The sequence below is a fragment of the Rana temporaria genome, chromosome 1 (genome assembly GCF_905171775.1).
Source record: "Rana temporaria chromosome 1, aRanTem1.1, whole genome shotgun sequence".
In the NCBI taxonomy this organism is placed as follows: Eukaryota; Metazoa; Chordata; class Amphibia; order Anura; family Ranidae; genus Rana; species Rana temporaria.
The window spans coordinates 286019287-286042341 of record NC_053489.1 but is presented as its reverse complement, the minus strand read 5'-3'; the positions used below and the strand labels follow the sequence as shown (position 1 = coordinate 286042341).

The 23055-nt window shown below is 42.0% G+C and overlaps 1 protein-coding gene across 2 annotated transcripts in view; it reads right to left on the bottom strand.

Annotated features, from left to right (window-relative positions):
- TRPM3 (transient receptor potential cation channel subfamily M member 3) overlaps positions 1-22467 on the bottom strand; it is a 247270-nt gene extending 224803 nt beyond the window's left edge. For both annotated transcript variants that reach the window (XM_040356686.1, XM_040356694.1), the window contains exons 1-3: positions 22385-22467; positions 13125-13204; positions 2003-2207 (exon numbers count right to left, since the gene is read on the bottom strand). In XM_040356686.1, the coding sequence (XP_040212620.1) occupies positions 2003-2207; positions 13125-13204; positions 22385-22408 (309 nt within the window). In that variant the 5' untranslated portion in view covers positions 22409-22467. The remainder of the gene's footprint in view (positions 1-2002; positions 2208-13124; positions 13205-22384) is intronic.
- Positions 22468-23055: the final 588 nt, after the last annotated feature.

Below are 23055 nucleotides of genomic sequence, written 5' to 3'. Positions count from 1 at the left end.
GTGGTCAATGAGCTATCCACATTTCCTATAAAGAACAGGACATCGTCCGCGAAGAGCGATATCTTGTTTTCCTCTAAACCCCTTCTAAACCCCTGTATGTCTTTATTTAGTCTAGTTTTGATAGCAAGAGGTTCCATGGCAAGTGCGAACAGGAGCGGTGAAAGGGGGCAGCCCTGTCTCGACCCTCTCTCAAGCTTAAATGTATCTGAGACTTCACCGTTAATTTTGATTTTTGCTCGTGGTTCGCTATATAGGAGTTTAACCCACTTGGTAAATGATGGGCCAAATCCAAAGCTTTCTAATACCTTCCATAGGTATGGCCACTCGATTCTATCGAAAGCTTTAGCAGCGTCTAAGGCCAACAGTGCTCTAGGGCCCTCATTGTCAGTGGGAATCTGTATGTTTAAGAAGGCCCTTCTGATGTTTATGCTAGTTGACCTGTTTGGAATGAACCCTGATTGATCAGAGTGGATAAGGCTCTCAATGCACCATTTTAGGCGATTTGCCAGTACTTTGGCAAAAACAGCATTATTTTGAAATGGTACTCTAATAACACACACAGTCTTTGATTTTAGTAATATGTGTAGTGAGAATTCGAATGGAGTTCAATGTAAAATTTTATTCCAATTTCAGTAAGAATTTCCAAAATTCTGACAAACTTAGTTACATTATTTGGAGCATTTGGTAAAATGTGTTTATATTGTAATTCGGGTATTCGGATATATCCAGATCTCTAAATAATGAAAAATTTGTCCGAATATTAATTCGGAACAAAACAAACCGCACTTGTCTAGTGCATAGTGGGATTCATTTGCTAAAGGCTTTTTACTTGACAAAGTGTATGTTCAAATTGCAAAATCAATGTTGGCAAATATGGTGGACCTGCCATCACCCTGTGCAAAAGAAATAAAAACATGCACATGATTAGGTATTCAAAAAAGGTTTATCTTATTTTCCACCTTTCACTTTGCAAAGAGAATATTCACCTTACTAAGTGAATTGCCTCTGCTCCTTTAGTAAATGAGCAAACCTTTATACATACCGTAGTCTAAAAATGTCTCAAACTTGAGAGAATATGTTTAATACAGTGGCGGCTGGTGCTTAATATTTTGGGGGGGGGGTCGGCAAACAAACTTCCCCGGCGGGAGATGGACGATGGCGATCAGTCCCCCCTCCTTTCCGTGAGAGATGGACGGCGGCGATCAATTCCCCCCATGGGAGATGGATGGCAGCAATCAGTCCCCCCCCGCGGGAGACGGACTGCGGCGATCAGTTGCCTTACCTTAGGAGGCTAATGCCGATGCTGCTCCTTGCTCCAGGGAAGAACCAGGGCCGTTGCTTCTCCTCCTGGACGAATAGGAAGTGGGTCCTCCTGAGTCCTAAGATTCCCTGGCCAATCAGCTCTCAGGAGCCGCTTCCTGATTGGCCGGGAGGAGAATCAGGAAGACAATAGCGAATATTAATTCGCTATTGTCACCCAACTTGGTGGGCTCAGGGTGCAGTGCTCTGCGGGCCAAGCTCACCCTTCCTTGAAGCCAATTACAGCCGCATGCTCTAATCATGTGCTTAAAAAAAATTAAAATCCATGTGTCTGGCGCCCTGCATATAGATTAGGGGCCGGGTACATGGATTAGGGGGGTGGTGCCCCTGCACCACTAAAGAATGGGCCACCACTGGTTCAGTATGACACTTTTGCCTATTTTTGATATATTTCGAAGATATCCGGAGTTATATATTATTATTATAATATGGTCAAATCCACACACATTCACCCGCCTAGATTTGGATATAGTAGAGGTGCCAGTGGTTGATTGTTATGCTTCTGGATGTGCAGCTTTTGTGAAGACAATGTTTCTTAATTTCTTAATCACTGTAGTTTTAAACATCTTATGAATATTAAATATGCATAGTGTTAATCATAATGTGCAGCAGGATAAGGTGAATTTGTGCAGGAAGATTGTCACTATGCAGAGAAATTCAAGAACAAATAATAAAAATTTACCATAGCCTTATTGGAGTGCCCCCCTCCTTGGAATTCAATGGTGCCAAAGGCGTCAGTGGGGCTCAGCTGTGTATGTTTTCCGATTGACCACTTTTCTGACTGAACATCATTACGCCCCAGTCTGCCTTCATTCTTTTCGTTTTGGATGATTGATATGCTTGGAGTCAGCCCAACATGTTGGCCTATGAGCCGCCCACAACAACACCTACAGTACGAATAAAACAATACACTTAGTGTTTTACAGTGACAGCACAGCATTCTGCAGAATGAAAGAAAGATGATCATGTTTCCCAGGACAGTGTCAGTGCTGTGTAATGCATTCACACTATGCAGAGTAGTAGGCAAGATATCAGATTCAATGTTTTGCTTGTTAGTACTTGGATTAAACTTAATTTGTGCCCTTTTCCAAATTCTTTGTATTAAGGTAATACAGATTCATGACAACACAGATGTTCTCATTCATGCTGCAGTTTTGATAGCAGCTTATTGGATTTTAGATTTGTATTATTTAGCGAAAGACAATTTGAAGATTTTCACTCACCTCATTTTCCATTAACAACAGTAACATTTTGGATCTCCTGTCACTTTCTAAATTGGTGACATTGATTAAAGGGCAAAATAGGAGGATGAATTTCCAGAGTAGGGAAATGGATATAGCAATGAACATTTAATACATTTTCTGTCTCTTCCCTAGTATATTAAAAGGGCGTTTGATGCACTTTAATTCACATGTTGGTCTTCTAATATTCAGGATCTACAGCTCCATGCAATGGTCTCACTTGGACTCCTTCTGTAGTGTTGGGACACATGTTTAATTCACATGTTGGTCTTCTAATATTCAGGATCTACAGCTCCCTGCAATGGTCTCACTTGGACTACTTCTGCAGTGTTGGGACACATGTCCCTTTCTAGATTTTCTACAAGATTGCACAGAGGATTCAGCCAGAGTTGGAAAATTGCTTTGCATAGTTTATTGATCAACAGACTCCGAAGCTGGACTCCTAGGAACATTTTTTTGTTCTGAAATGCCACAAAAAGTCAGCCACCAACAAAACACATTGGTTTTCATCAAGAACTATGAGAGATGGAGTTCCAAAATACATTTACTTTGCTTACATGCTAAATTGTCAATGAGATGTCATATTTAAAGCAGAGGTTCACCCTAATATATTTACATCTGACCAACTTCCTTATAGTTGTAAGAAGCACAGTCCGCAATTTATTTATTTTTTTATGCCGCACATACCTTGTAATCAATCTTTTCAATCTGCTTCTCCCCGCGGGAGTAGGCGTTTCTATGCCTAGGGGGATTGTCATCTGGGAGGTCGGCCAGATTGACGGCTGTTCCCCCGTATTTCGTAGGCGTGCACGAGTCACGGTGTTTCCGGAAAAAGCCGAACATGCAGAGCGCAGGCGCCGTATAGAGCCGACTTACATCTCTGCATGTTCGGCTTCTTTCGGAAACCCCGTAACTCATGGGGCCTTAACCGCCGGGGGGAACAGCCGTCAATCATCTGGCCGACCTCCCAGATGACAATCCCCCTAGGCATAGAAACGCCTACTCCCACGGGGAGAAGTACATTGAAAACATGGATTACAAGGTACGTAAAGGATAAAAAAAAAAAATTACAGACTGTACTTGTTACGAATATAAGGAAGCTGGTCAGATATACATGTAAATTAGGGTGAACCTCCGCTTTAAAGAAAACATGTACTAAAGACATAAAAATTGTGTCATCCCTAACATCTTTTAGTTAACTATATGTCATGCTGATTCTGTGGGGTTGATTTACTAAATGAAAATAGACTTCACTTTGGAAGGACATTTTCCCCAGAGCTTAGTGAATAAATGGAATAATCTGCTGACTTCCATCATCCAATCATATGCAAACATAAATTCTGCTTTTATTTTCCTTGCACATGATCGGCACTCTTTGCAATGTGAAGTTTCTCCACATTGACTAAGCTCTGGCGAAAATTCCCTTGCAAAGTGTACAGCCTATTTGTCTTTAGTAAATCAATCCCAGTATCTTTAGTAGTTACTGAGTAACTAACCCACAAGTATGCAGATAATATAAGTTGGTTTCATTCTGCTGTGGTTGCTGTAAACATGTCCCAGCTCAATGCCTAAGGCCTCCTGCACACAGGACTGTTTTTTAACTCTCCTAGAGGGCAGCAGCGTTTTAGCAGAAAAAATGCCTAAAGCTTGAAAGGGCTCATGCACACAGAACATTTTTACAGCCCAAAAATGTAGTTAACCTCCCTGGCGGTATGATTCTGTCAGAAAAAACATGCTAAAAGCGGTACCATTATTTGCAAGGAAATTTGGCGTTTTATATTGTAGGTCTGTAATTTTTAGAAATAACTCACTTAAATCTGACCAAACAAGATTCTAATAGGCATCCCAGGTATGACATTTTTTTAAAAACAAAATTATAAATTATAATATAATAAATAATTATAAATAATTATAACAAATAATAATATAATTATAATAAAAATTATTCAATAATGTAATCAAATCAAAATCACTGAAATTTGCCCAGTTGCAGAATTGTTGCTGTCATTATTTTTTTTTTTTTATGACGAATTTCCCCACAAATCGCTATCGCACAATTCTGCAAGTGATTATAATTTATTATCGCTGTTTTTTAGCTGATCTAAAACTATTTTTGACATAAAGGGACACTTTTGGTTGCTATGGACAATCTACAGTTTGCAGGGAGAAAGAAACGTTTTTATTATATAAAATGACATGCATGACACAGGACAGACCACTAGGGACAAGGGGGGTGTGTTTTTTTTACATACAGTACTGTAATCTATAAGATTACAGTATACTGTATGTAAGGTGTTTGTTTACTTTTTTGAATTTGGCGCTGTTCTCCGTCCCCGTGCGTCGTAACGTCGCAGGGAACGGAGATCGGCGTCACACGGAGGCACTGTGTGAATCGAGCGAGGTCCCGCTCGCTCACACAGCGCGGTGGCATCGCTGGATCCAGGGACAAGGTAAGTAACTTGTGCCTGTGGATCTAGCGAGGCAAGCCCGAGTCTGACTCGGGGTGTCCGCTCGCAGCAGGAAAATCAAACCCCGAGTCAGACTCGGGAAGACCGCCAGGCAGGTTAAATGTAGCTAAATGCTGAAAAACACTGTAACAAGCATTTAGCCGCGTTTGGCGGTTTTAAGTGTTTACATTAAAGGGAGTGTTTTTACTGAAGAAAAGCCAAAAAAGCAAAAAAAAGTCTATAGACCCTATTCAAAACATGGCTAACAGCGTGTTTTTAATACTGATGTTTCCTGGCAGCAGCGCTGGCGTTTTTCAAATGTCCTGTGTGCATAAGGCCTAAAAGTGTCTAAAGCAGGGGTCTCAAACTGGCAGCCATCTAGCTGTTGCAGAACCACAAGTCCCATGAGGCATTGCAAGGCTGACAGTTACAAGTATGACTCCCACAGGCAGAAATGATGGGACTTGTAGTTCAGCAACAGCTGGGTGGCTGCCAGTTTGAGACCTAGCTTTTACAAGCTTTTAGGAGCTTTTACTCAAGCACTAACTTTTAGGCATGTTTAGCAGCTTTTAGCAGCTTTTAATAGTATCAAGCAATTTTTATGCCCAAACTCTGCTGCTCCTGAATGCACTGGCAGTGGGGATTTTCCTGCCACAAAATGCTGCTAAAAGCCTATTTGTGCATGGACACATAAGCTAACATGGAGGGGCGTTTAGAGGCAGGAAAAAAAAAACATCAGTTGCCAATAGGAGCAGCTATAAAAACATCCAGTGTGCATAAGGCCTAAATGTTTGGTTTTTCAGATAACTAGTATTTTGAGAAGGAAGACCGCAATGGCCACAAACTTGTTTACTAGCCTACTCTGGCAGCTCCTAAACTTGAGTTTAGGCTTTTGGCGTTTTTTGGCCAAAGCTCCTAAGCTTAGCTCCATAAGGCCTGGTTCACACTGGTGCGTTTTGACATGCAATTTGGCATGTCAAATCGCATATCAAAACGGCGGCATTTGCCGCAAATTGCCGGCAATGGCACCGTTCTAATCGGTGCGATGCTGCATCTGCGGCGCTGCACCGATTTAAAAAAAGTAGTTCCTGTACTACTTTTTGCAATTTCGGCACGCGAAACCTGCACAGATGTCTCTATAATTGCGGCCGAAATCGGGACTGCCAGCGGGAGTGAAATCGTGCGAGTTCAGCTGAACTCGCACGGCTTCACTCCCGCAGCCCAGTGTGAACCTGGGCTTAAAGCCTATGAGCTAGATTCACGTAGCTCGGCATACCTTTTGGTCGGCGTAGCGCATCTCATATGCGCTACGCCGGCGTAAATCTGGGAGCCCAGAACGATATTCGGCAAGATCTGGCGCCGTACGTTGCGCCGGCGTAGGGTAAATAGGCAGGCGTAAGCCCGCCTAATTTAAATGTGTAAGGTAGTGGGCGTGTTGTATACAAAGTAGCCGTGACCCCATGTACATTTTTTAATGAGTCATGTCGCATATACTCCCTAAGATACGTCGGCTCAATGCTTTCGACGTGAACGTAACCTACGCACAGCCCCATTCATGTACCACTTACGTAAACGTTGTAAAATTCGATGACTGTTCCGACGTCCATACTTTAACATTGGCTGCGCCTCATATAGCAGGGGTAACATTACGCCGGACGTAAGCCTTACGTAAACGGCGTAGCGGGCGCAAGTACGTTCGTGAATCGGCGTATCTAGGTCATTTACATATTCTACGTGTAAATCTACGGAAGCGCCCCCCTAGCGGCCAGCATAAACAGGCACCCTAGATATGATAGCGTACTAACACTTACGTCGGTCAGAGGAAGCTATAATTTAGGTGTATCTAGCTATCAGAATGGCACGCATAGATACAACGGCGCATCTTTCTACTTACGTGGCGTATCTATAGATACGCCAACGTAAACCTATGCTGTCAATGTACACATAGGCTTTTAGCAGAGTTTAGGAGCTAATGCATTAAGGTGCTCAGAAATATTGCATCTAGGATAGGACCTTTGACCGTTGGCTGTGTTTTTTATTTTCCTGCAGCAACAGTAAATGTAGACTAGTGTACATGAAGCCTTAGGCCCCTTTCACACGAGGTGGAATCTGTCCAAACAGATCTGCCTGTTCAGTGGGGATCTCTTTGCTGATCCCAGCTGAGCAGGTGGATGACAGGTTCGTGTCCCCTCCACTATGCAAAGCGGACATGGACACAGCCCGCTGCTTTCTATGGGGCGGTCAGATGGGAACGGACTGCATGACCGTTTCCATCCAATTGTCATCTGATCCAATCTACTGGACAGATGGGGAATGTATCCCCATCTGTCTGTTTTTAGCTGACCACATTTAATCAGATTCTGGTGGGTGACAACAGATGCATGTCCGCTAACATCCGCCGCCCCATAGAGAACAATGGGCAGTCCGATCGGGTCCACCTGAAAAACGGACAGGCAGACTCAATCGGCTCAATGGCTTGAAGCACAGGCAAATCATGTCTGTGACATCATTGGCAGCAAAAAAACAAAAAAAACAAATGCCCAGAGCACTGGAACAGCATTGACACAGTGCTCGGGAAAGATGGTTGTCCTGGTTCTTATGGTGGGTTGGTATCTTGCTCTCTATTTTTTACAGTCTATTAGGCAGATTCAGTAAGAGTTAGGCCGACTTATCAGTAGATAAGCCGACCTAACTCAGAATCTACACCGACTTATGTTTAAGCGTATGCTCAAACAGAGATACGCTTAAACATATCTAAGATAGGACGGCTTGCGCCGTCCTATCTTAGATTGCAATATTTTGGATGGCCGCTAGGTGGCGCTTCCATTGCGGTCGGCGTAGAATATGTAAATGAGGAGATACGCCGATTCACGAACGTACGCCCGGCCGACGCAGTACTTTTACGCCGTTTACGTAAGAGATAGGCCGCGTAAAGTTAGAGCTAGACCCTATTGGAATAGTAATGTCAAGTATGGCCGCCGTTCCCGCGTCGAAATTCTAATTTTTTACGTCGTTTGCGTAAGTCGTCCGTGAATCGGGATTTACGTCGTTTACGTCCACGTCAAAATCAATAGGCCTGTGCGGCGTACTTAGTCGCAATGCACACTGGGAAATGTAGGCGCCCGGCGCATACGCAGTAAAAAAAACGTAAAAACGCGAGGTTAAGCGCCATTAACATAAAACACGCCCCCCTCAAACACATTTGAATTAGGCGCCCTTACGCCCGCCGATTTAGGCTACGCCGACGTAACTTAGCAGGCAAGTACATTGTGAATCATGTACTTGCCTCGCTAACTTACGGCGCCGTAGCCTAAATTCCTTAAGCTACGCCGCCGCAAAGTCACGCCAACGTACCTGAATCTACCTATTAATCTTTACACATCTGGCTTGTCTTTTGGATGAAGCTTCATCATCTGCCATCTCCTTGAATTATGCCTGCATTATGAATTTGCCCAAGTCCTGTCTTTCATAACCTCAAACCTTTTACTGAATATGCTCTTGCCTGTCAAGTATGCACTTCTAGTTACCTATCGGCATTTCAGTTATAAGTAAGGCACATTTGAGGGGGTTACAATCTGGGAATGTCTCACCTAGAAAAAACATACCTTCGTGCTGAAGTTCCTATTGTTTTTTTTTTACACCTGCCAATTAATAAATTCAGCCGACCAGTCAAAAAACATGTTACGTATTAGCAGCAAAAATAGACTAAGGGCCTGATTCCCAAAAGAGATACGCAGGCGGAACTGCTGTTCAGTCTGTGCCTAACTTTGGAAACGATCCTCAAAAGGCTTTTTCCAAAGTTAGGCAGAAAATCTGACATGTGTAATGCCGCGTACACACCATCACTTTATGTGATGGAAAAAAACGACATTTTCTGTGAAGTAAAAAATTACGTTTTTGAAACTTCAATTTTCAAAGACGAAGTTGCCTACACACCATCGTTTTCTCACAATGTTCTAGCAAAGCGAGGTTACGTTCACCACGTTTTTCCATTGAGGCTCGCTTCATAAGTAGCTTCTGGGCATGCGTGGGTGAAAAAACGTCGTTTTAAACGACGTTTTTTGCTACACACGGTCAATTTCTGTGAAGTAAAAGTTGACGTTTTGAAAAACGACACATAAAATTGAAGCATGCTTCAATTTTTTTTGGTCGTTTTTTAGAAGACATAAAACAACGTTTTCCCCCACACACGGTCAATTAAAGTGACATTTTTAAAAACGTCATTTTTTTTCATCACATAAAGTGATGGTGTGTACGGGGCATTAGACACTTACACGGTCAGATCTTAGGATGCAGTACCGCATCCGCCGCTGGGGGCATTTCTCATGGAAATGCAGCTTTGAGTATGCAAATGAGGACTTAAGCAGATCCACAACGCTTTTCATCAGCTTTTCAGCACTGTGATTTCTGCGTAAGTTCCGATTTGCTTGCGCAAAACTAGGGCTGGTTTTACAATGTGGAAAGTTAGTCACACCTTGTAAAGGCCCATTCAAGCGACGGCATTTGGTATGCATTCCTGAGGGAGAACTCCACGGCAATTTTTAAATTCAAAACCGGCATGGGTTCCCCCCCCAGGAGCATACCAGGCCCTTAGGTCTGGTATGGGTTGTAAGGAGACCCCCCTACGCTGAAAAATCTACGTAGGGGTCCCCCTACAATCCATACCAGACCCGTATCCAAAGCACGCTACCCGGCCGGTCAGGAATGGGAGTGGGGACGAGCGAGCGCCCCCCCCCCTCCTGAGCCGTGCCAGGCCGCATGCCCTCAACATGGGGGGGTTGGGTGCTCTGGGGCAGGGGGGCGCACTGCGGGCCCCCCCACCCCAGAGCACCCTGTCCCCATGTTGATGAGGACAGGACCTCTTCCTGACAACCCTTGCCGTTGGTTGTCGGGGTCTGCGGGCGGGGGCTTATCGGAATCTGGGAGTCCCCTCAAATAAGGGGGCCCCCAGATACCGGCCCCCCACCCTAAGTGAATGGATATGGGGTACATCGTACCCCTACCCATTCACCTGGAGGCAAAGTGATAGTTATTAAACACACAACACAAGGGTTTTTAAAATCATTTATTATTCTGCTCCGGAGGCCCCCCCTGTCTTCTTTATTAGCTCTAATACCAGGGGGGCTTCTTCTTCCGCTCTCCGGGGGTCTTCTTCCACTCTCCGGGGGGGGTTTCTTCTTCCGCTCTCCGGGGGGGGTCTTCTCCGCTCTCCGGGGGTCTTCTTCTATCTTCGCCGCTCTCCGCTGTTGACTCGGCGAACCCCGGTTCTTCTGCAGCTGTCCGGTGCCTTCTTCTTCAGCGCTGGCTGTCGGGAAGAGGTCCTGTCCTCATCAACATGGGGACAGGGTGCTCTGGGGTGGGGGGGCCCGCAGTGCGCCCCCCTGCCCCAGAGCACCCAACCCCCCCATGTTGAGGGCATGCGGCCTGGCACGGCTCAGGAGGGGGGGGGGGGCGCTCGCTCGTCCCCACTCCCATTCCTGACCGGCCGGGTAGCGTGCTTTGGATACGGGTCTGGTATGGATTGTAGGGGGACCCCCTACGTCGATTTTTCGGCGTGGGGGGGTCTCCTTACAACCCATACCAGACCTAAGGGCCTGGTATGCTCCGGGGGGGGGAACCCATGCCGGTTTTTTCTTTGAAAATTGGCATGGAGTTCTCCCTCTCAGGAATGCATGCTGAGCGACGCTGTCATTTTTTTTAATAATTATTTGTTTTCCCGGCACGTATATTTTTTTTCACCCGTCGCAACGTTAGTGTCCCGTCGCAATCCACAAAGCCCGGCGTCAATTACGTTTGCGCGCTGCACGTCGGGAAAATTACGTCACACGCATGCGCAGTACGGCCGGCGCGGGAGCGCGCCTCATTTAAATTTTAAACGCCCCCCGGAGAGGAGGACCGCCTTGCGACGGAGGCACTTAAGTTACACGGCCTGAAATTTCTAGGTAAGTGCTTTGTGGATCAGGCACTTAGGTAGAGATTTTAAGTCAGTGTAACTTAACTGCTGAAAGTTAAGTTAGACAGCTTTTTTGGGAATCAGGCCCTAAATGTTTAACAAAAGTTCATGCTTGTGGAATACATAACACAGATGTCAACTTGCCAAAACTCCATTTAATTTGTAATAATTGGATCTCCTACTGAATCAGAATAGTTTATTATATCAGAATTGCCAGTCAAATGTAGGAAAATGTATTTGCTTGCTAAAATTACAGCACTTTTTTTTAAAATATTGCTTTGTTTATTTTAATACAGAATGTTGGAGCATTATTTGATGATCATAGTAAATGCATTTAAAGTGGTTGTAAACCTCAGAAATTAAAAACAAACAAAGCATATCCTTCTATAGTGTGTATTTGCTTCAGTCCGAAGCACTTAGTGTAGATTTATCGGTTGTCTCCTCCCTTTGCTATCTGCATGAGCCACATAGAATCTTGGGAGACAACAACACCCCCCTCCAGCACACAGAAGGTGATTGATGGCCTCAGCTGTACATGTTTACCCATGAGACTGTGTGTGGGGGGTGTCCATTTCCTCCACTCGACTCTCAGATAATACTCAGCTCCCTGCTCTATGCTGTGCAATGTGAGGCATCAGATCCCCACTCCTGTCTTCTGAAGATCAAAAATTCTGTGTAAATTGTGTAATTTACAAGGCTGTAAAGAATAGATAAACAGGTACAAATAATGTAATATGATTTGTTTCATATTTGTTTATCACCTGAGGCTAGTCACTTGCATGGGTTTATGTAATAGTTTGCAAACAGTTCTTTCATCTACTTCATAGTGGAACTCCAGACAAACAAATACAGTATATGGATGTAATGCATATGTTGTTTTACCTGCCAAATGATTTGTCTTTTTGGTCAGCCATTATTGTAATACACACACACCTTGTTAATCAGAAATATCACTCTGATACTTCCAAATTCCCTGCTAACAATTGAAAATCAACTGTATTGATAAATCGCTTAACTAGAAACTACATGTTTGTTGCCTGTCTTCAAGATTAATTATTTGTATTGGTGAACCCTTTTCTTTCACAATAATACAAAATACACAATAATATTATCATACAATAGTCAAGCAACTATAAAAAAATACACCAATCCCAGCTTGTTCAGCAGGTAGTACTCCTAAATATAAATATAACTCACTACAGAGTCACTCAAAATATAATTATATAAGCTATTACCATAGTAGCCTATCTTGGATAAATCCCTATGGGGAAACCTTAGGTTGCATTTAACCATGCAAGCCAATTATTTTCAAACTTATTAGGACACCCTTTTCTTTGATACATCAATTTTTCCCAATCAAGAGAAGTATTTACTTTCTTAATTCAATCATCCACTGCGGGAGGAGCTGGCAAAAGCCATTTTCTAGCCACTCATTTTCTTGCCAGACACAGAAGGCAATTATTAGCAAAGATTAAAGAGATATTTACCTCGAAGAAATTCAACCCACCACAAAGAGAAGTGAGATGAGGGGAATTTGATTATCGTACACAGTGCTAATTATATCCACTATTTCTTGTCAATAACAAAACAATTTGGGAGAATGCCACAACATATGCATTAGATTGCCTAGATCTCAAGACATCTAAGAAAAGCGGAAAGTCTCTATATCGGATTTTATGTAACCACTTTTGTCTCCTATATGTTCTATGTAGAATATATAGCTGTGTCATCCTACTGGAAATAGATGAAGATGTGTCTCCCATATTGTACATATTGGAGTAAAATGTAAGTATTTTATTGGACAATCTCTGTAAGGCTTGTCAGTCTTAAGCTTTTAGTGATGGCATGTGAAGACATGACTTAAGCCCCATACACACTATCAGTTTTCCTGCTGGTTTTCTCTTCAGGTTTACCAAAACCATCTAGTACAAGGACCTGCCTGATTGCATACAAATTGAAACGCTTAAGGTTTGACCTCATATTAGATGGTTTTGGTAAACCTGAAGAGAAAACCATCAGGAAAACTGATAGTGTGTATGGGGCTTTAGGGATTATGGAAAGGGAAGACATCAGAAGCCTTTCCTTCAGTAGCAAAAAAGACTAAAACTCTTGTATGACAGATCTTTTTTTTTTTTTTTCTTATATATATATAGCATTACTTACCTATGGTGGTCTTTGGTGCTGGGTATAATGTGCACGCATTCTCTCTTGTGAAATACTCTTTCGATCCATGATTTCTGGGCCTAAAGAAATGAAAATAAATAAGTAAATCGTGAGCATTTTAATGTGAAGTAACAATGCAGAAGCTGTAAAGAAAAGTTTTAAGCAGATATTACAATAAAAAAAAATATATAAAACATATTGATTGACTAGTCTTCCATATTGTGATGCATTATGCACAATCAGGGGTGCTAAAATGTCCCTACCACAGACCTATGATCATTTTTTCTTTATTACACCACTATAATGAACATGATGATTGGTTTTAAATGCAACTCCCTGTAACCCTTATCTTTCCCTGCATTAAGAAAAAAAGATAAGTACGTTAGTATATTCAACATTATGTTACCTGCATACCATTCTGTTTCCTGTTTTTTCAACAACTTTTCGTACTTTGATATGTCACAATATACACCTGTGATAAATTCCTTTTTTTTTGTAATATATTACAAAAAATAATAATAATATATATGCCATATATCTATGTGTATATACAGCATATATAAACAGTGTATATATATATATATATATATATATATATATATATATATATACACATATATATATATATATATATATATATATATATATATATATATATATATATATATATATATATATATATATATATATATATATATATATATATATTCGAAATAAGATATTTTGTATCTCTCCGTATTAAATCTGCTGTTGGCCATTACTACTGCCAGAAACTTCAACTGTATATTGATTGCAGCCATTGCTTTCGCACTGATCTTTTCAGACCTGTGTACAAAGTATGAAGTCAGATAAGAGACCCCCAATGAAGTAGAACAACTTTCATCTATGGTGGCATACAAACTGTGATGCAGTGCAAAGTAGGAAGTGATTATAGTAAATGCACACTCTCTCATATAGCAGTCGGTTTCAGAAAATCCACTTTTAGGAACTGCATCAGTAACTACAAATCAAAAGAAAGTCAAATAAAGTTTTCCAAAAGACTAGTAATAAACCTAGAGGACTTTTTTTCTCAACAAATCTGAAGTTGAAAGGGCAGGTATACGCTTCTGAATGTGTTCCATTTACTTGTTTTGCACCAGAAAATACTTGTTTTTGTGCTAGCAAGAAACATTTACAAGAGTCATTTTCTGCAATCTTACTTTTATTTTGCCCTAGGCATTCTAGACCTACTGAGGCAATGAAGGGAGATATGAATTTTCTCTTGAGAAACTATTGTTCAATTCCCTTATTAACACCAGTACATACATCAAACAATGCTATGTGGTAATTGAAACACAGACTATGTGCTATATAAGCGAATGGCTAATCAATATTTCCTTGCTTAATATATCCTTAACATCATCGCTTTGGAAATGTGTTAATTTCAGTACTCATAAAACTTCTTGCCATTTTATATGTTTTCTCTGACATACTATTATTATAAAGCAGCCGAGGCATTTAATGTTTGCTTGCCCACAGCTTTACTCAATATACCAATATTAATCGGGAACTGCAATTGTTAATGATTTCTTACTGCAGGCTAAATGGAAGATTTCTATCTGTGTGACACAGGGTTTGGTGCTATAAATATATTTAACACACAAATATAAAAATCCCTGCTAAAAATAAAGTGCTACCAGTGCTAAACAAGTGAAATTCTAAAAAATAACCCAAAAAATAACAATATAAAGTTTGATCATTGTGCATAGTAACTAATCAGCTTCTAGATTTTAGACCGGGTTCACATTGGTACGACAGAACTGTTGTACGATTGTCGATCCAACTTTGCCCTGCGACATCGGTCCTACTTCCATCCGACTTGAATGAACAGGATATGATTTTTACTCCGACTTTGAAATAGTCCGACTGGTACTTTGACCAATCAAAACAATCACAGTGTGACATGAATTCCCTTTCCTGCTGCTGTAATCACCATATCGGATGTCACAAGTCAGATGGTTAGGACGAGGATCCCCCTTTGATCCGACTTCAATGGTATTGAATGGGCTGAAAACGGACCAAAGTAGTGCAGGGACTTTTTGAAAGTCAAACCGACTTGTGTCGGACCAGAATATGGCTCTCATAGGGAACCATTGATTTGTACACGTCATGCGACATGTGCTCCCAAAGTCAGAGCATGTGTTGCATTAGTGTGAACCAGGCCTTATTGTCAAACCCTAACTGAACAAGCTATAGTTAGAAGCTGACTGTACTGCTATGTACTGCTTCACCAGATTCTGGCTGCTCCAACTTTAGTAAATCCCCCCCTAGATGTCACTAAAAATAGTGGCCCAGATTCAAGTAGCAATTGCGCCTGTGTAACCATAGGTTACACAGCGCAATTGCTTACTTGCTCCGGCGTTACGAATGCTCCTGATTCAGGAACATCGTAACGCCGACTGCAGCCTAAAATCTGCGTGACATAAGGCTCTTATGCCACGCATATTTTAGGCTGCATTCTTGCGATGACCGCTAGGGGGCGCTCCCATTGTGCTCAGTGTATAGTATGCAAATTGCATACTAACACCGATTCACAATGTTGCGCGAGCCCTGCGTACGCAAGTTACGTCGTTTCCGTACGGCGTGTTTAGCGTAAGGCTGCCCCTTCTAATAGTAGGGGCAGCCAATGCTAAAGTATATCCGTCGTTCCTGCCTCGCGAAATTTGAATTTCACGTCGTTTGCGTAAGTGATTCGTGAATGGCGCTGGACGCCATTCACGTTCACTTGGAAGCAAATGACGTCCTTGCGAAGTCATTTGCCGCAATGCACGTCGGGAAAGTTTCCCCGACGGAGCATGCGCTCTACGCTCGGCGCGGGAGCGCGCCTAATTTAAATGATTCCCGCCCCCTACGGGATCATTTAAATTGCGTGCTCTAGCGCTGGGCAATTTTGCCGGCGCGCCCTCGCAATTTACGGAGCTACTGCTCCATGAATCGAGGGCAGCGGAGCAAATTTGCGGGGGCGCAGGGCAAAATCGTTGCCCTGCGCCTCCGCAAATAAAGCGCAAATCTCTTTGAATCCGGGCCAGTGAAAACAGTCTGGCAATGCCAAATGCAATGCAAATAATATGCACATACGCAAACAAATATGTGCAAATCGTTATTTATAAGATGATTAGTCTCCCCTTCACACAAAGGAAAGTTCACAAAAAGTAAAAACAGTTCACAATCTTTAATATTGTGAATAATTCTAAAACATGAAACATAGAACCAGTCAAGTAAATAATCCGGTCTAACAACACTTAATAAATCCTGATCTACCCCATCACAGGCTCTGACAAACTTGTATCTCTATTGAGAAAATTAGGCAGAAAAGAAGTCCATAAGTGTATAAGGCCATTTAATCAAAATGTATTAAAAAGCAACAACTAAGCATACTCAGAGGAAATAGTGCTTTCAGATAGCCACTCAGATATATAGTGGGAACTCCACTAATGCTGACTGTGTGTAGCTCCTCTCCTTCCTGCAAGATGATGTTTGTGCACTGGCTCCACCCTATGTGTTCCACTGACTTGTGTCATTTCTAGATTTGCCAGGGATGGGACAAGGGGGGGGGGGCAGAAGGCACACAAGTCTCTAGTGCAAGTCTCCAGTGCACTGTGCAGTGTTAGTGATCGCTAGTGAAGGGTGCCCAGGGCACTTGCCTACATCTCCTGCGGGGGGGGGGGGGGTCCCCAGCACAGCGATTGACAACACTGCAGCAGCTGGCATCTCTCCCTGCTGGCTGCACATTATAACAACAGTTATGGGGGGATTTGGAGAGGTAAGAAGATTTTTACTAGAAGGAGAGGTTTGGGGAGGGAGAAAGTTTTGTGCAGGGAAAGGGAATTTGTTGGGATTTGTGCTGGTAGGGTGAATTTAGGTGGGTGGGGGAATAAGAGGATTTGTACTAGAAGGAGGGAGTATTTGTTATGTGGGGATGAACTGGAGAGAGAAGAGGATTTGTACTAGAAGGGTAAAATGGGGAGGGGGAAAATTTGAGCTGCGGGACATTTGGAGAGGAAGGGGATTTTTACTAGAATACTAGAAGGGGAATTTGGGGGGGGGGGGGGAGAGTATATTTGCAGGGAAGTGAAGAGGATTTATGCTGGAAAGAAGAATGGGGAGGGAGAATGGTGGATATGTGCTAGAAGGGGGAGAAGATTTGTGCTGGGAGGGAGAATTGGAGCGGGATATTTATGCTGAAAGGAGGGGTGAGGGGTTTGTGCTGGGTGAAAAGGGAATTTTAACTAGACGGGATATTTGTGGGGGGTGTGGTAGAATGTTTATGTAGGGAAGGGGAGAGGATTATGGCTGGTAGGAGGATGGGGTTTTTGTGGTAGAAGGGAGAGAAGATTCGTGCTCAGAGGGGAATTGGAGAGGGGTTAATGCTGGGGAGGGATTTGGAGGAGTGGAAGAGGATGGGGGCTGGGTATTGTGCTGAGAGGGGAAGTAGTTTTATGCTGGGTGGGGAGATTGGGATAGAGAAGAGCCATGCTAGAAGAGGGGAGAGCATTTGACCCCTATACTGTCCATTACACACCACTGACTTTTCATTTTAATTTTGTACTTCTGACTCCTAATATTCAACACACACTCCTGTCACTTGCATTCTATGCATTACAAACTCCAGACCCCTGTACTTTGTGCATTACACACCTTGTATTCCTAGATCAGACACTGTCTGCAGAACTCTGTGTGCTATGTACTCCTGACCCTTGCACTTTATGACTCCCCTGACCTTTGAACTCTGCCATACAGACTCCTGCACTATGTACAATACACTATACAGTACATTATGTATTTTATAACAAAGTGTTTGTTGCCTCAACAGTAGCTGGTTAAACAAATCCTGACTATTTTAATTAAGTTCTTATTTAGGATAGGCTCAGTGTTAGCTCAGTGTTCACAAAACCATATTTAATGACAGTGTTTTTTTCCCATTTATTTTTGGCACAGAAATCAGAGTATATTTAATTGGTACAAGAAGGCTCAAGTTTTGTTGAACCATGCCCCTTAAGCCCCTCCCACTGTCAACAGTTTGACCACACATATTGTTTGTTGCAGCGTGCACAGCACATCATGTTACAGCTTGCCATGGAGTGCCCTAAGCAATGCCCCTGGGAGCTTCTCTTGCTCCTTTGCTTTTTCTGCCCCTTACTGATAGGAGTGACTGCAACATCACTCCTATCAGAAGATCAAAGGCCCGAGGAATTTATGCAGCGCTTAACATATTATGTACATTCACATTAGTCCCTGTCCTCAAGGAGCCTACAAGCTAAGGTCCCTACCTCACATTCATACATGCACATGATAGGGCCAATTTAAACAGGAGCAAATTACCCTACCAGCATGTCTTTGGAGCATGGGAGAAAACCGGTGTACCTGAAGGAAACCCACATAAGCACAGGGAGAACATGTTAACTCCAGGCAGGTAGTTGGGATTCAAACCAATAACCCTGGTGCTGCCCGGCGGAAGTGCGAACCACTTAACCACTGTGGTGCTCATAGCAACCTGCTGTGGGTGGAATGGGGAAAACGCTGAAAACTCACCTCAGTTTCAGCACAGGGCTGCAGGGGAGTGAAAGAAGACTGGCCTTCTTCCTGTCTTCCCTTCTCATGTGACATATAACATGACCCATAATGGGAAGAAGCAAAAGATGCCCTTTCCAGCACCAGGCAAGGACTGAAATGGGAACTGTGAATACCCCTTTCTCTTCAGAACTATCTCAGGAGTATCTTAGGGCTCCTTTAGGGCTCATTTACACTGGTGGTAGCCCTCTTAAGAGCGATCCTTCATCGTTGGCCTTATAGACAGGTGGTTGACAGGTATGATGAGGTGCTATGTCCCCTCCTTACCACTTGTTTTATCCCCTAATATCCCATTTTGCTGCATGCACCAATATTAGCCCCATCCTCTCCTCCACCCGGGGGGTAGTGGTGGTGCATTCCACAAAAGGTCCTAACAAAAACTACAGGGCTTTAAATGGTACCAACATATGACAATTATTACATGAAATCACAAAATGATATTGCTTCCAGTAAAAAAAATATATTCATAAATTACTGTTACAAACATGTTCATAAGCATAGACATTTTTTCTCAGATGTTCCATTATTACACAAAGTTTTACAACATGCTGCTGCACATACAATAAAGCATTAAAGTTACATTTTTAACTTGCTTTGATATATGTGCTTTTTGTGAACATGCATACTATATATATATATATATATATATATATATATATATATATATATATATATATATATATATATATATATATACCCTTCTCTACGGTGGCTGATTTGTCAGCAGCTTCTGTGGGCCCCCCTCAGCACCAGTGCTTGAACTGCCGTCTGTCAATGACGGCTGCTGTCTGGTAGTAAGCCCAGCACTGGACCCCACATCTGTATGTTTATGCACAAACAAACATTGCAAATAATTGTGACCTGCAAAAGAAGGTGTTCACCTTTATAGAGGACAGGCAGTACTTGGTCACTTGCAAAAAATTTATTATGAATGAGTGTGTGTGTAGCATATAAAAAAAGGTGTGTGCCTTTATGTATGTGTGCTTGTATTTGCACAAGAAGCTTTTATACAGGAGACAGGCAGCATACCCTTCATTGCTGACCCACCTAACCTGTCTGAATAATATGTGTAATCAGTACCTAAATGAAAAATTAACAAGGAAACATACATTTCAAATTTTATTTCAAGGCCCATTAGTGGCGATTTCAGATAATCTGTAGCCATATATTTAATTATTTTATATATGCAGATACTGGAATGTAAACTAGTTTTAATAAATAGAGTAAAAAACAATTTTTTTTCTCCTTTGAAACACAATTAACAATAAATATCTTCACATCCTGGCCTGATACCATTTTACATGACATGGCTGGAACACTTGGAATAAGAGGGCAGGATTTTCCTTTTTCTTTGGAGCAAGTGTCTAATGTGGGAAGTTTGCCCTTTTTTTTAATTCATAGACTTGGGACTCTGATCAGTGCTCTGATCTGCTGGTAGGACCCCTGGATGGAAGGGCACAGGAAGCTGCCTCTTTTTCCCATACTGTTAATGTGACCCAGGCTATCTCTGTATATATTTCCATTATTAAATAACCTTACATATGTTGGGCCAGATTCACAGAAAAAGTACGCCGGAGTATCTGCTGATACTCCGGCGTACTTTCAAATTTGCTGCGTCGTATCTTTATTTTGAATTCACAAACAAAGATACGACGGCATTCGGCTAAGATCCGACAGGCGTACGGCTTCGTACGCCTTCGGATCTTAGGATGCAATACTTCGGTGCCCGCTGGGTGGAGTTTGCGTCGTTTTTCGCGTCGGGTATGCAAATTAGATGTTTACGGCGATCCACGAAGGTACGCGCGTTCGTCGCATTCTCTTACATCGTCGCTAGTCAGCTTTTCCCATTGCAAAGTTACGGCTGCTATTTAGGTGGTGTAAAAATAGACAGCCCATGTTAAAGTATGGCCGTCGTTCCCGCGTCGAATTTAAATTTTTTTTTTCTTTGCGTAAGTCGTCCGGGAATACGAAAGGATGTAACGCACGTCACCGTTCAAAGCATTATGTCGGGGCGACGTCATTTCGCGCAAAGCACGGCGGGAAATTTCAAAATGGAGCATGCGCAGTACGTTCGGCGTGGGAACGCGCCTAATTTAAATGGTACACGCCCCATTTGAATTAGGCGGGCTTGCGCCAGACGGCTTTACGCTACACCGCCGCAAGTTTACAGGCAAGTGCTTTGTGAATCAAGCACTTACGCTGAAAACTTGCGGCGGTGTAACGTAAACGGGATACGTTACGCCGCCGCAAAGGTATGTGAATCTGGCCCGTTGTGTTTTTCCTCTGATTCATGGTGTACATCCACATACACATGCGATCCTGCAAGCCAAGCATGCCAGAGCAGTTTTTCCCCTGCTTTATTCCTTTTTATTAGGAAGTGAGGAAACATATTTGAGCAGGGATAAATAAATATGATGTGCTTGAATCATAGAGGTGCATGTGGGTGTTGAGGTGTGCATGCATAGTAATAGAAACCCTGAGAATTCTTTCACAAGGGTGTTCCAATCAAAGTCTCTTGTCAGTTTTTCAGGGGATCCAAGCAGAAGTTAAATTTTAGTCTATGGACAGGCTGATTATTTACGAGTCTGTCTAGGTCTAAAAAAAATGAATCTTTTGGAACCTGCACGTAATAGGATAGAGGTAAATCCTGTATACAGGCATACCCCACTTTAAAGTACACAATGGGGTTTATTTACTAAAGTTGGAAAGCGCAAAATCAGGCTCACTTCTGCATAGAAACCAATGAGCTTCTAACCCCAGCTTGTTCAATTAAGCCTGGTGATAAAACCTGGAAGATCATTGGTTTCTATGCCGAAGTGAGCCTGATTTTGCTCTTTCCAGCTTTAGTAAATAAACCCCATTGGGCACTTAGTGGGGTATGCCTGTAAAACCTGTATAATAATAATAATAATAATAATAATAATAATAATAATAAAATGATATAAACAATGCATGTCCAATTACATCTGCCTGCCCACAGACCTAACGAGACTTAACATAGGTCCGTTGAGCTCCGCATCTTGAGATGACAGAAAAAAATGAATGAACATGATGTCTCAAAAGTGATATCTGCTCCATTTTCTGTAATTCAGCAGGGGATCTGTTCAGGATGACCTGCGGATCAAAACTGACACTGACCTTGTGAAAGGATCCTTATTATACCTAGCACATTATATACTGATGATCATGGCATACAGTGTAGTTTCATTATGCAATATATGTTAAACATTCAAGCAGAACTTTTGTGTACCCCCATTCCAAAAGTGCACACATCAACATTTTACTGAGAATGAAAGAAAAACATAAAAAAAAAAAAAAAAAAAACTGTAATAAGACAAGTACAGTAATTGCTCACTAAGGAATGACATAAGCATGCACAAATACAAGTGGCATGTAAAAAAAAAAAAGCCCTGTATGGGGCCAGTAAAGCCCTGTATAGCCACTCCAAAAACCAGCATATTCAATTTATACTACAGCTAGGTGCTTGAACTTCTGCTCATGTGACGTGTACAAAGATACGTGCATACACAGTGCAATACTTCCCACTATAGAGTTTACTAAGGCTTTTTTTTTTTTTTACAAATTCAGGGTTTTTTACAATCTCATATTATGGTACAATGTAACAGTTCAAGCACAATTGATGTACAAACCTTAGTAAAGCAGGGCCAATGCATAGAAAGTATAGCTACACGTTATGTAGTGATATATCAAATCCTGTGGTAGCTCTAGTGCAGGCAGGAAAACAACAGCTTCTGTTGTCAACCATGCTGGGTGGGAGGGATCTGCCTTATGCATGTTAATTCTCTATGGCAGTCCTTAAATGTACATTAAATTATATGAAGGCTGATTTACTAAAAAAAAACATGAATACCTGCCTATGGTTTGCAAAATAAGTGTTTAGTTACTTAACTTAGTGAATAGGGTGATGCTGTGTTAACATTAATCATATAGTCATTTATAAGCAACAAGCCAATTACACTTTTTTTTTTTTCTTTTTCACATTATTGGATATTTAAAGTGAACACAACTTTTTTTTAAATGACATTTTCTACTTCTATATATGCAACGTGTAAGCATTTTTTGGATTTTGGGTTGGATTTGCTAAAGGTATAGAGCATGTTTTCTTTGTAAAGTTTATGTTCACTTCACTTGATGAATGCGGTGAAGTGGTGTTCACTTCAATCATTTAATTATGTGTTTACCTGAGTTTACCCTTAGAAATGCTGGGAATTCAGAGTTAACCTGGCTTCATTTTATTTACCAAGCTAAGTGAACATACAGTTTTCAAAGTAACCCTGTTCTACTGTATTTCTTTAGCATA